Source organism: Euprymna scolopes, chromosome 38 (assembly GCF_053919585.1).
Source record: "Euprymna scolopes isolate OS-2025 chromosome 38, ASM5391958v1, whole genome shotgun sequence".
NCBI classification, from domain to species: Eukaryota; Metazoa; Mollusca; class Cephalopoda; order Sepiida; family Sepiolidae; genus Euprymna; species Euprymna scolopes.
In genome coordinates this window covers 32,426,840-32,440,780 of record NC_136519.1, presented here as the reverse complement: position 1 = coordinate 32,440,780, position 13,941 = coordinate 32,426,840, and the positions used below count along the sequence as shown (strand labels likewise).

Genomic DNA, 13,941 nt, shown 5'->3' with positions numbered 1-13,941 from the left:
GATGTCACGTTTTTTTTTTTTATTTTTCACATTCTTTTCCTCCTTCGCGGTACGGATTCGAGCCTGCCTGCCTACTACAACTTTTTTATTTTTGCTCAACACACATCTCCAAACACCCGGGCACCGCCGGGCACCCAGACTAGTATAGATATATGTAAATATATATATACTATTATATAAAGGGAACTTTGTGAGGTCATTCTCTATGGCTGGACCAATCATGAAATTTCACACAAATGTACTTCATGTATCTGGTAGTGTTCTAAGAAAGCTTTTGTATCAGGATGTCTTCAGTAAGTATCGATAATTAAAAAAATTCAATGAAGGAAGGAATAAGCGATTTTGATCAGTCAACACCTTATACAGCCTCACATCAAAAGTGTATTTGAGAAGCTTTATTACCACACAAGTAGAAAGGCTTGCCATATAAAATCAACAGTAGGTTCACTGATATGACAAGGGGCCCATTTGAAATGAATATTTCTGTTGAGAGCACAATTGAGCCATGGTACTTTATTTTTGCATTTTAAACTTTAATTAAAACCGTTATATATAAAATTAATTCTATAAAATCAACAGTTGGTTCTCTACGGTGCAATGTAGACTACAAAGTATTGTTAACTAAGTCACTGCAGGAAGGCATGTGAAGCTTACTCTCTGTGCACCACAATGGGTCCCCAACTAAAACAGGCAATCAATATGATTGGAAAATGGGTGATTCACTGATTTTGATGACAATAAAAATATGGGAGTGTGAAAGATTCAATCATCATTCAATCCCAGGCAATGTCAGATTTTCCTGCTAGTACATATATATATATATATATATATATATATATATATATATATATATATAAAGCTGAACGTCTGTGTGTGTGTCTGGTCACGAATAGGCTCCTATATGGTTGACTATTATAGAAAACTGATCACATATAATGATAGAAGATGTATCGAGACACAAGAATGGGTACATTTGATCTGGCATAATGATGATTCATTAAAATTGTGGGGTCTGCGTATGTGCCTTGTCCACAAAGTATGCAAATAAAAAATTAAAAAATTAAAAAAAAACGTTTACAAGTGTTTTTGATATAGATGTACATAATAATACTTTGATAAGTATGTTTTAACTTAAATAGGGATGGTATAATAAAATTGTGGGGTCTGCGTTCACGCCTGGCCTCCATAGAATGGAAATAGGCACAAACTTTAATAAAGACTTTTCATATCTATCTGCGTAAGTATACTTTGATAATTATGTTTCAGTTTGAAGAAATATGGTATAATAAAATTATGGGGTGTTCGTTCGCGCCTGACCTCCATAGAATGGAAATATGCCACAAAGTTTAACAAGGATTTTAATATAGATCCACAGAATATTGTGATAAGTGTTTCAGTGTGAACAGGTATGGTATAATTAATTATGGGGTTTATCTATTTTATTTTTACTTTCATCATATTTTGCTTTGGTTTTGATACCCCCAAATTCGAAGATATCTCTTTACAACCGTTCCTTTTCATAACCTATCATACTTTCATAAATCAAAGTCCATTTTCTGTAGGCTGTTTTTGAACCCAGTCAACGACGGATACGTTTGCTAGTATATATATATATATATATATATATATAATGTGTGTGTGTATTGATAATATGTAACAATAAGTAGTGATATATAATAGTAGTAAGAATGTGCATCTGGAAAACAAAATAGGTTTACAGTTCCTAAAATTCATGTTAGAATTGTCCGCAATATAGAGTACTTGGTAAAATTCAGTTGTAAAAGTTACACTTCTGGTTAGAGGTTCAATCCTTAGTCTAGAAGTGTAAGCCATTTAGTTCCAGAGCAGTTTCCGATGGTTCATTGTTCTTCACAAGTCCTGGGAGTTGACTGGTTCACAGTAGACAGTTCTCGAGTTGGAATCTACAGAGCAAAAGATTCTTCCCGTTTTGACACCAAGAAAACATATGCGAAATTGCTACAGAAAGGTTTACTATTTATGGAGCAATTCTGGTTTCTGATTGGTTGGTAGCAAAACGTGAATTAATTTGATTCGTCAGTTCCTAGCAGCATTGTTTATAAATAGAATCTCCCGACTATGCGGGATCATACTCCATTATATTCCAAAAATATTGTAACACTTAGTGTGGGCGACAACTTCAAAATACAATTGTGAATTACTTAGAATTGCTACTTCCATGGCTGACAGAATAAGAGCTTGCTACCTCCACAGATTAAATAAAGGCTTCCGTTTGACATTCTATGCAGATTCTAGAGGTCGATAGAAAGATTCCTGAGTTGTCAAACTCAACAATCTTTCTATCGACCTCAAGAATCCGCACAGATTGTCAAACGGAAGCCTTTATTTTACACCTGAAGAAGGTTGGAGGTTACATTGACCAAAATGTTTTGAAAATAACACTCAAGATGAGAACAGTAGTCCGAATAATCCAAACTAGCGGGACCTGTCGAAATTCCACAGAGGACTCATTCATATGTAATATATTGATGTTGGCATTCTGTAGATGTTCAGTGTAAATGGAGACGCTTTGATATTATTGCAGCTTTTTTGTTAAAAATGCAAAAGTATTTATCTAAGCTAGCATGAACGCCCGGCAAAGCCCAATCGTAAAGTATGCTTAAATATGATATTTTAATTCCTGCAGATTTCGTTTATATTATTATAGAGTTAATGTTGCGATTTCAAAAATAAAAAAAATATATATCCATATGACTTGGGTGCATTAGTTTGAATCGGAACCAAGATAAAAACTTATGAAAAAATTATATATATATATATATATATATAAACTTGAGTTCCTTGAGCCATAATCGAAACTGAAACCAAAACTTGTGAAGAATTCTTGGTAAAATTATTTATGACAAGAAATGTAAGTATATAACAAATAAACAATCCGGATGTAAGCGTGAAACAGAAAATAACACACGCGCTATCGTATTAATATATAGATAATACGAGTAAATGTATTAGTTATATTTCTCTTTGAATAAAACAAAAGTTGTAGTCTAATGATTGTTTACATCATTGAAGTAGTAGTGATTGCAGGGGCAGATAACCAATGCTTGTTTCTTTCCCTTTCCAGCTAACCAAAAAAATGCGAGACAGTTTGTCAGATGTAATGGAGGAATTGAACAGAGAGAAGGACAAAACTTCACGGATAATTCATAAGGTATATAAATTTTATTAGTTTATTTGTTTATATTTATTGTTATGTATATTTATATATGTATATTGATATTTATTGCTATCTAACAGGGTGGGGTGGCATCAAGCAGTGTAATGGATACAGTCATGAAGTATGGAGTCGATTACAGTTTCTATTCAATCATATCAAGTGCTGATCAATCAGTACCGTAAATGCTTGACTTTGATTCCAACTTTTAAAGTTTGACAACGTGTGATGTTGGGCTAGAAAATCTTCAGCTATTTTTACTGTTCAAATCCCCCTTTATATTTGGTTTCAAGTTTTTAAACCAAAGTGACAGAGTAGTTTGGTAGAGACCATTCCTCACACAGACAAGATATATATATATATATATATATATTTCTGTGGAAACATTTTTTTTTCAATTATATTTCACCTTTTATTTATACCAATCCTTTAATTTATAAAGCTCAATGCAATTAAAAAGCATATAACAAATAAATAATAAAAGTCTATCCCTATATATATATATATATATGTATGTAAATGTATATGAATAAAAAATCAATACAAAAAAATATAAATGGTTATATCTTTTCTGTATTTATTTCCTAGGTGTTGTGTGGGAATACAAAGTATATCATGTTTAAATATTTTACAACCTGGCAATGCCAGGCGCCCTGCTAGTGTATATATATATATATATATATATATATATTAGCAGGACGCCTGGCATTGCCAGGTCATAAAATATGTTTAAATATGATATTTTAATTCATGCAGATTTTGTATTTATTATTATAGAGCCAATTTTCGGTTGATTATTATATTGTACCCAATATATAGTAGTGATTTTTAAAGTTAAAAACAAATATGACTATGATGCCATCAGCTAGAATTGAAACCAAAACATTTTGTTCTCCAGCCTTAGTTGTTACCATTTGATCTATCAATAGATGAATAAGAAAGGTTAAAAATTAAATGATTTCAAGCTATGAATGTACATTTGTACATGTGCAGAAATAACAGATTTAACCGACTTACTCCGTCAAAGAAAAACTGGGCTTTTTTTTTTTTCTTTTTCAATTTTGACCCATTATTTTTTACTGGCTAAAATCCGTATCAGAATTGTTCCACAGATCCAAATTCTCTGTATATTAAGTTTCAATTTTGTAGGCTTTATATTCAGAGAGGAGTTTGAGAGAGACTGTTCAGTATACATACAAACCAGGTCACTTTTGTAGATATATATAAATAGATGCGTGTATGCTAGAACTTTTTATCCTAAATGTTGGGCCCTGTCGGTGGGGCATTAGAATACGCCGACTGCCCCCCCCCCTGCAGAGGCTAAAAGTCCCTCAATGGGGGTCTTGAATATGACCTTAAACTATATCCAGTGGTGAGGCCCCAGCTTGTGGGCTTTGGAGAGTGTGGAGACACCCTTTAATTACCATTGCTCCCAGGTCCACTCTGACCGGGAGTGGTAGTACCTGTTAGGGTCCCAACTATGGGTTAAATAGAAACCGACGTGAAAACAACAAATATATTCTATTAAAAAAAATTTTCTTCAAAATCTTTGGATTCGGCATTAAATAACCTGAAAAGGGTTGATATGCCATAAAACCAAAACAACCAACCAACCAAAATGTTGCTCAGTTTTACACAATGTAGAAAATATGCATAAATAGTATTGAACGTAACATTTAAATGAAACCAATCATCTCGTAAGAAACAATAAAACTGAATAATTAATGAACATTTTTTTTTTTTTTTAAAGGAATATGTAAATTTGTTAAACTTCATGAAGTCGCTTGCATATCCATGATTATGTTAAGAAGTTTTAATAATTTTTAAACAGAAACAGTAGGCTTTTAATATCCATGTCAGTGTGACAAAAAACTATGTGTCTGTGTGTATATGCGTCAGGGTAGAAAATATCCAAAAACTGACATAATCATGATTGTTTCAGCACTACGAAACAGATGCTGTCAAGAATTGAACATTTTAATATACTAACAGAAAAATATGCTAAGATGAACAACATCTTGGAGTATAGACTTTTTTTCATTTATTTGTATATGCTATTATATTTAATATGCATCAAGCTTCATAAAGAAAGGGATTGGTATATGTAAAGAGTGAAATATAATTGAATTTTTCCCATAAACACGCACACACACACACACACACACACATATATATATATATATATATATATATATATATATATATATAAAAGAATACGAAAAGTATAAAAGCTTATAACTTTTCTTTATTCGTTTTCAATTGGTGACGTGCAGGAATACAAAATAATATTATGAAAAAAAAAAAAAAAACTTTTTTTACAAGTACATAATTTTCGACCGATCCTTCAGTCTTCATCGGCGTAGTGAAAGTGATGAGCATGCACATGGAAAAGGAAGGAGGAGGAAGTACAGCCAATGAGAAGGTGCCACGTCAGTTTTAAATATAAGTACGCACATACACACATGCACGCAGTACATATGCACATCTAAACGAAAAATTAAACAGTAAATAAAAATGAGAAACGCGCCTTTAACTGTCCAATCTTTTGAATTCTAACGATATTATTTATTCTAAGAGAGAATAAGAATTCAAAGGATATATGACGTTATGAGGAGAAACGCTATGATGCTCATTTGTAAATCAACGGCTATTTCTCATTCGAAAAAGAACGAAAATGTTGTTTCTAAATTCAACCGTTTTAAGACAGAAACGAAACACTACTTTTTATTAATTTATATATTAATATGTACATATACATACGTATACAACAAATACTCACATGTACAAATATATACATATATATGCATACATACATATGATGATTGCAACGTCTTGTCAGACGAGTGCCACTCCCTCAGACATTTAAAATCCATGAGCCCAAATGTCTGAGGGAGTATCTATACAAATATGATGTTACAGAGTCTTAGCTTTGTACGACAGCTAAGTCTCTCTCTCGGTTCAAAATGTTGAGATCCAGCAACAAGCAAGAGCAAGATAGCCAGCAACAAATTAAACTGCAGACCAGCTTAATGCGGGTACTGGTCTTCCGCTTTATGGTTTTTTAAATCATACATATACATACATATACTAACAAATATACATGCACATACATAAATGCTTGCACACATATATATATATATATATATATATATATATATATATATATATATATTAGTGATGGGACGATTCCAATATTTTTCCCCCGATTCCTTACTATATTCCTGCTTCTGATTCTTTATAAATCTCTAAATATTTAACTATAGAGTTATTTTCCTCAATTTTTGTAAAAAAAAAAAAAACACATGTTAAATATGCAGATATTTTCTTAAACGTCAAATTACACTTATGGAAAATGATCTATGGATTTTAGCTTTATTGGTAATTTAAAATCAATAAATATTTATTATTTTATCATTATTACCGGCAATGGAAGATTTTGCTTTAAACAAAATCAAATAAAAATGACAATAAAAAGAATCGTTTTGGCATCGGAAAATAGGCACCAATTTTTTAAATTCCGATTAATCGGCCCAATAATATATATATGTATATATATATATAAAAAGAGCAAGTAGTTAATAAAACATGTTAAAAAAACACTTTGAAAAAGAGTTAAAACATTTAATTTGAAAAGGAAACACTAAATAAGTGGATAGTCCTAAATCCGCCGAGTTTCAAAGAAATACTTTCCTTCTCATCAGAGAGTAGGATTTAACAAAATGCGGGATCGGATTTTGCTTGCAAAAGTATTTGATGAAACTACAAGTAAGTCAAAGATCTTACTTGATAACAAAAAGTGAAGCAGAGGGAATAGGGTGAAGAAAAAAGTGATTTCACGTGAATGGATAGTTTGGTGAAGGGTAAAGTATCCAATGACGGTAAAATCCAAAAATGCAAATCCAAGAAAGTTAGTTAAATTTCCATTCGCACAAGTAAAATCCAAGGGAATCGCGTAATTGAAGATGGTTCAAAATAATCCAAAAGGCAGAAATCCGTGGAATAATTCACAGATAGGCACAAGGAAAAGGGGAAAGAATTCCAATAATATTATTAAAAGAAAGATAAGATGTGCATAAAAAAATGGAAGTAATTTAAAACTCGGCTATATATATATATATATATATATATATATATATATATATATATATATATATATGATTACTTTACAGATCGATATAACAAATTTGTTTGATATTGGAGTTGAAAATGACCATGTTGTAATCTGTAGGAAAATATTCTCATAGCAATATGTTTCACAGGTGGGAAGTTTTTAAAAAGAAACTTTGTTCATGGAAGTTCCATTTGATTTTAGGTACACAGGAAAACAAGAGTTACCAATTTTAGTAATTAGTTGTTCAATGATATTCGTTATATACCTGCTCCACAATTGATTGGCAAAATGAGGCTTTAATTCTTTTGATTTTGTTTTACTGCCCAGTTGGAAGAGATGGATGCCAACGAAAAATCCTTGGAGAAGCAATTATTAAAAGAAAAAGAACAGAATCGTGGAATGGTTGAAGAATGGGAATACCAAAGTGAAAAGTTACACACATCCGAACAAATCATCAAGGAACTTAATAACCAAATGGAACAGGTGAGTAAATTGCAAAGCCTTTTTTTTTTTTTTTTTTTTTTTTTTTTTTATAACTTCGTAAAATTTGAAAAACTCATTTTTTATGTCCTTGTGTCTTTTATTAACATTTACATTTTATTATTTTTGCTCCATTAGGTACAAGCGAAAAGTATTGAACGAGAACAAGAATTATTGAATAAAATTGAAGAAATTACGGAGAGTCATAAAAAGTTGCAGGAAAAAGAAAAGGTGTGTTTCTTATTAGTATTCTCTCTCTCTCACCATCCTCTTTTTCACCTCCGCCATCTCTGTTCTCTCTCTATCTTACCCTGTTCTTACCTCTGTCCTTTGTGTACCATGGATTCTTTTCTCCATCTTCTGTTCTTATGGTCATACTGTCATAGTTTCTCACACTGGTGACCGTCAAGAGGAGTACACGGGTTCACAAGTATAAAACTAAAAGAAAACACAGACTCAGATACTTTTTTGTAAACAGGGTGATGGGAAGCAATTCTCCTTAAGACAGCATTTAAATTTTATTTACACTAATTCATAAACAATCATTACAAATTACAATAACACTATAGAACTATAATGTCAGATAATTGCACACTCTAACCGAATCTATATTAGGACATATAGACGACATCTTAAACCTTCTATTACCTAACATCCCTGGTTACAACAAAGACACTGCACACATTTTAACACGATTGGTCATATCGATAAACAAAGTACCCTAGCCACTATGGAGGTGCCAGCCCTTTAGAAATATGCAGAAACGTGTCTGTAATTTGATTGCCATCCCCACCTGTTATGCTTCTTTGGAATCTCTCTAACAGACGTGATGTTGCTAGTTTTTTTTTTTTTTCAAGGAACACACAAACGAATTGTTCAGTAAAGTTTCCGAATCTGAAAGCAGGATTAGTTCCCTCGAAAACGAATTATTGTAAACATTGGTTGAGCTCTGAAATCATATACGACACCATTGTGAGAAACTGCCCTCGAAGCACTAATGTTCGTATTTACCTTCTACTGTTGAGGCTACGTTTCTCAGTCTGGGATGCCAACAGTATCACACATTCTTACGGTTTTATTTATTTTTTTTTTTTTTATTTGTTTTTTTCCCAGGAACAAGTAAACGAACTGCACAGTAAAGTTTCTGAATCTGAAAGCAGGATTAGTTTCCTCGAAAAAGAATTATCAGAAGTTAAGCTGCAACTGGAAAACACCTCCCGGGAAAAGGTATGATTAGTTCCTTGTGTTGTTTAGTGAGGTGATACATGTTAAAATGAATTCGGAAACAAGAAAGCATGATTATTAGGGAGAGGTTTGGGGAAATTTAACAGTTGCTTCCTTCATTGAAATTTATTTTGGTTCCTATTTAGAATTTAATCTAATAATAAAAAAAAATTTTTTTTAAACTACAGAAAAATCTTTCATGTATGTACCTGTCATGGAACGGAAATGTCATATTCTGAAAATCACATAAATTGATCGAGTAGTTTTATTTTTATAAAGAAAATCATTTTTTAACAACTAATAGGAATTCATCAGCATTATAACATAAATCTAGTAGTTACGAATTATTTTTTGAGTTAATTCCCTTTGTTTTTGACTTTTTTTTTTTTTTCATAATGGCAAGTGAGACAATTATTTCTCAAATATTCATAAAATTAGATTTTCTTAGTTAAAAAATAAAACTACTTGATGGATTTACGTGATTTTTGTAATATTACATCTTTGTTACGTACATCATAAAGATTTTTTTGTATATATATTTTTTTTAAATTGAATTCTAAATTCATTACATTACAATATGGTTGTCTTCAAGTCTAACGTAAACAAGTTTTTGATGAATCGTTCCATATAAGTTAACAAATTTACCAAATTTCCATTACTAACAATTACTATATTGTCCAATTTCTACTGTACACTCTTTAACCCTTATCCTCGAATGGCCTCAAGGCCTATGTAAAAAAAACTTTTTTTTTTAATTTTTAGTGTTTAAATGTAAGATAATCATTTTTAGCTTCATTTTTACACATTCCTACTAAAAATTTCAATAACATATTTGAATTACAAAATTTATAACTAATTTTTAAAAAAATCAGTTGTCTATTTTTTTTTGCTTACATAATTACAGAAAACTGTTAATACTACTGATACTACTACTGTGTTGTGTTTGGATGAATTAGCGTCTGCACCTTGGCAATATTATAGTCATGCTAACTCAGGAAGGCAGTGATAGAATCATGATATAAATTTGCAGACCATAACAAATCTGTAGAACTCTATACCCCTCCCCCCCCCACACACACACTTTTTGAAAATATTTTTGGTTCTTATTTAGAATTTAACTTGATAAAAAATACAAACAAGTCCTTGATCCATCACATAACAAAGATGTCATATCCCAAAAATCACGTAAATATAGTTTTTATTTTTTTTTTAAATAAGAAAATCAAATTTCATGACAAGCAAGAATGGAGAGCTGGTAGCCGCCATATTTTTTTTAGAATGTGTTAAAATTCAAGGGCGAACAACTCTATTCAACTACTGAGATTTTGTTTGAATTCAAAATAATTAAAACTTTTTGTTTTGATGAAAATTGTAATTTTTTATTTTATTTAAAAAGACTACTTGATCAATTCATGATTTTTGGAATATATCGTTGTTCCATGACTAGCACGTACATCGTAAAGATTTTTCTGCATTTTTTGTTTTTTAATTAAGTCTAATTCTAAATAAGCACCTAATGTTTTTTATTAGGGTGTCATCGCTTATTAAGGCTCAAAGACCACTCAAGGATAAGGGTTAATTTCTTCTCATATTGTCATTATTCTTTTATATGCTAACATATGTCTACAGTGTTTCCTACAAACCGCATTGATATAGCCTTCAAACACAACTCCTTTCACACTACGCACAATGCTTCAACCAAACTGGCCCTGTCGGTGGGGCATTAGAATACGCCATCTGCCCCCCTGCAGAGAGTAAAAGTCCCTCTATGGGGCCACCTGTTGGCCGTGGGTGGCAACCTGTGATGCCTAGGAAATGGATCCTGGTGGCTGAGCAACTGATACCTAGAGAAAATAAAGGTATCAATTGCAACACTCCACTTTGGCCTTGTGCTAGACTAAACGGGCGGTCGGAGAGGCCCAATCCGATCAATCAGCTGGTCAGGTCAAGCCCTAACGTCTATCATTAAAAGCCCAGTCAAAATAAGAGGAAACCTAAAATACTAAATAATTATCTCCTCTTATCAAATACAAGACAGAGAAACAATCAAACATTGTTTCTATAATAGATGTTAGAAGGCGCTGGCTAAGGGTCAATTGGTAAGTGAGGAACCCAAATCCAGACATGGCTGATAACCACAACATTTATTCACTAATGATTTGGGTAGTGTAATAAGTCTGGCAACAGGTGTTCAGGATTTCCCACTTGACCAAGTATACTGTCTTGTTTAGCCCTGACATTGTCAAGGCGAATATGTTTCCACCTTGACAGGTCCCAATATCGGACTTCAAGGTGGGTGGGGAACACAGACAAAGAAAATTTCCACTTAAGTCAATGTCCAAACAAACCAAAAAAACCCTTATCTGATTCAGAAGAAGAAAGCCCGGAATTCCCCAGATTCTACGTTATAGAATCACTAGAGGAAACCCCGATGGCTAAACTCTCCCCCTTTCTAATAGAAAAAGTATTATCAAATAAAATTAAACCTAAATCAGTTAAAAAACTGAAAGATGGGAACCTGTTGATTGAAATAGAAACCAAAAATCAAAGTCTTAACTTGGAGAAAATTAAAACATTCCAAAACATTAACGTAAAAACATCCCCGCATAAAAATCTTAAACCAATCTAAAGGAATAGTTTGCAGCAGAGAATTAGCACTTGCCCCCCCCCACTGAAGAAATACAAAATGAACTAAATAACCAAGGAGTTATCAGTTACAAAAGAATAACTATTAAAAAAGACAATGAAAAGATAGCAACTAACACATACATATTTATTTATATTAATACTCCTAAAATACCCCAAAAAATTAAAATTGGTTATACTATCGAATCAGTGGAAATCTACATACCCGACCCTCTGAGATGCTACAAATGCCAGAAGTTTGGGCATCATGGAGATATATGTAGAAGACATCCCACGTGTGCTAAATGTGGCACCAAAGAAATAAATCATAATGAACATGAATGGCAGGAGACAAAATGCATTAACTGCCAAGATGAACACCCCGCTTTTTCAAAAAAATGCGAAAGATGGAGAAAAGAAAAAGAAATTCTAGCCACTAAATACAAACGTAACATCTATCCAGAGGAAAAACAAATAGTAGAAGCACTCACCAAAAACGCAAACCTATGCAAAAATTACTGCAAAATAAAACACCACCAATCAACTCGACAAATACTTAAAACTTATTGAAAAACTTATAAACCTAGAACCTAACGAATGGCCTAATTTCCAAAAGAAACTAAAAATAATTCACTCTCAAAAGTAGAAAAAACTAAACCAGAAACAAAAGAAGAAAACAATAAAATACTTATTTCCACCCAAACCCAAACCACTCCTTCAAAACCGAAACTTCAAAGAACAAACCTTCCCAAAACCAAACAACAAACCACCAAATGAAAAAAACGAAATTCTCCCCAAAAATCAGACTGAACAGGAAGACGAAATGGAAACAGAACAAACAGAAATCGCAAAACAAGAAACCCCTCATCAATCACTGGCCAAACAAAAGCAAAAACAAAACAATAACAAAATAGATAACAGGTCCCGTTCAAATTCCAGATCTAGAACCCCGAATAATAAAGCCAAAATGAAAGACCAAACAGAAGATAAATCAAAAACGGAACAAAAACAAAAGATTAGAGCCAAACGGAAACCCTCAACAACCTGCACATAGTTCTCAACTCTCACCAACCCAAAAGGCTAAAATTCAAAACCAAGTCGAAGTAACAGAAAAAATGATCACCGATAACCAAAACCTCAATATAAATGACCCATAAACCAATCTTCATCCAATGGAATATAAGAGGTAAAAAGGCGGACGTTGATGAACTACACCTTCTCATTTGCATCTTATCACCCAGCAATTATATCTCTCCAAGGAAACTACAAAAAATCCCAGAAAACATTCTGCATAAAACAATATACCTCATATGACTACAAACATAAACAAGGAAATAGAGCATCCGGTGGAGTATCCATCTTAATAAACAACAATATGAATCAAAGTGACACCAAGTTGAATACATCTCTCCAAGCAGTTGCAGTTACCATCAACAAAAAAAAACCACTAACAATCTGCTCCCTATATTTACCACCAAATGAAAACCTAAATAAAACAGACTTAAATAAACTAACTCAACAGCTGCCCAAGCCATTCATTCTCATGGCGATTTCAACAGCCACAGTGAACTATGGGGGAATGAAAAAACAAACAGAAGAGGGCAAATTATTGAAAATTTCTTAGATGAAAACCATCTATGCCTCCTCAATAATGGAGCAAACACTTATCTACACCCAGCTACTGGAACATCCTCTGCCATCGACCTCACTATATGCGACCCGTCCATCTTCCTAGATTTGAACTGGAGAGTCTATGAGGATACTTGTGGAAGTGATCATTTCCCTATTATCCTCGAAAACTCAAATCCTCATTCCGAAAAAAAAAAAAAAAAACACGCTGGAATATTCATAAAGCTAACTGGTGAAAAAATTTCAAAAATTATGCTCATCAAAACTAAATTCCGAATCTAATCCCAGTAATGAAGACCATCTTCTCTGTTTCACTAAAACCTTAACATCTATAGCAGAGGAATGCATACCTAAATCTTCTCCCTCAACAAAATTTAACAAACCCTGGTTTAATGACCAATGTAAAGAAACTATAAGAGCATGGCGTGCAGCTCTAAGAAAATTCAACTCTCACCCAACCAAAGAAAATTTATATTTTTTCAAAATCTGTAGAGCCAAAGCCAGACAAATTATCAAAGAATCCAAAAAAACTATTTGGAAAAATTATATTTCAAAATTAAATTCAAACACTAAAACAATATGGGACATGATCAGAAAGCTATCAGGAAAATATGACAGTAATCCAATAAAACACCTTATCATAAACAATGTAAAACTCACAAATAAAAAGGACATTGCA

The 13,941-nt window shown here is 32.4% G+C and overlaps 1 protein-coding gene across 1 annotated transcript in view; it reads left to right on the top strand.

The window, feature by feature from the left end:
* LOC145263120 (uncharacterized) overlaps nt 1-13,941 on the top strand; it is a 154,573-nt gene that overhangs the window by 79,497 nt on the left and 61,135 nt on the right. The window contains exons 8-11 of the mRNA XM_080120062.1: nt 3,104-3,190; nt 7,632-7,787; nt 7,923-8,015; nt 8,898-9,011. Coding sequence (XP_079976188.1) covers nt 3,104-3,190; nt 7,632-7,787; nt 7,923-8,015; nt 8,898-9,011 — 450 coding nt within the window. The remainder of the gene's footprint in view (nt 1-3,103; nt 3,191-7,631; nt 7,788-7,922; nt 8,016-8,897; nt 9,012-13,941) is intronic.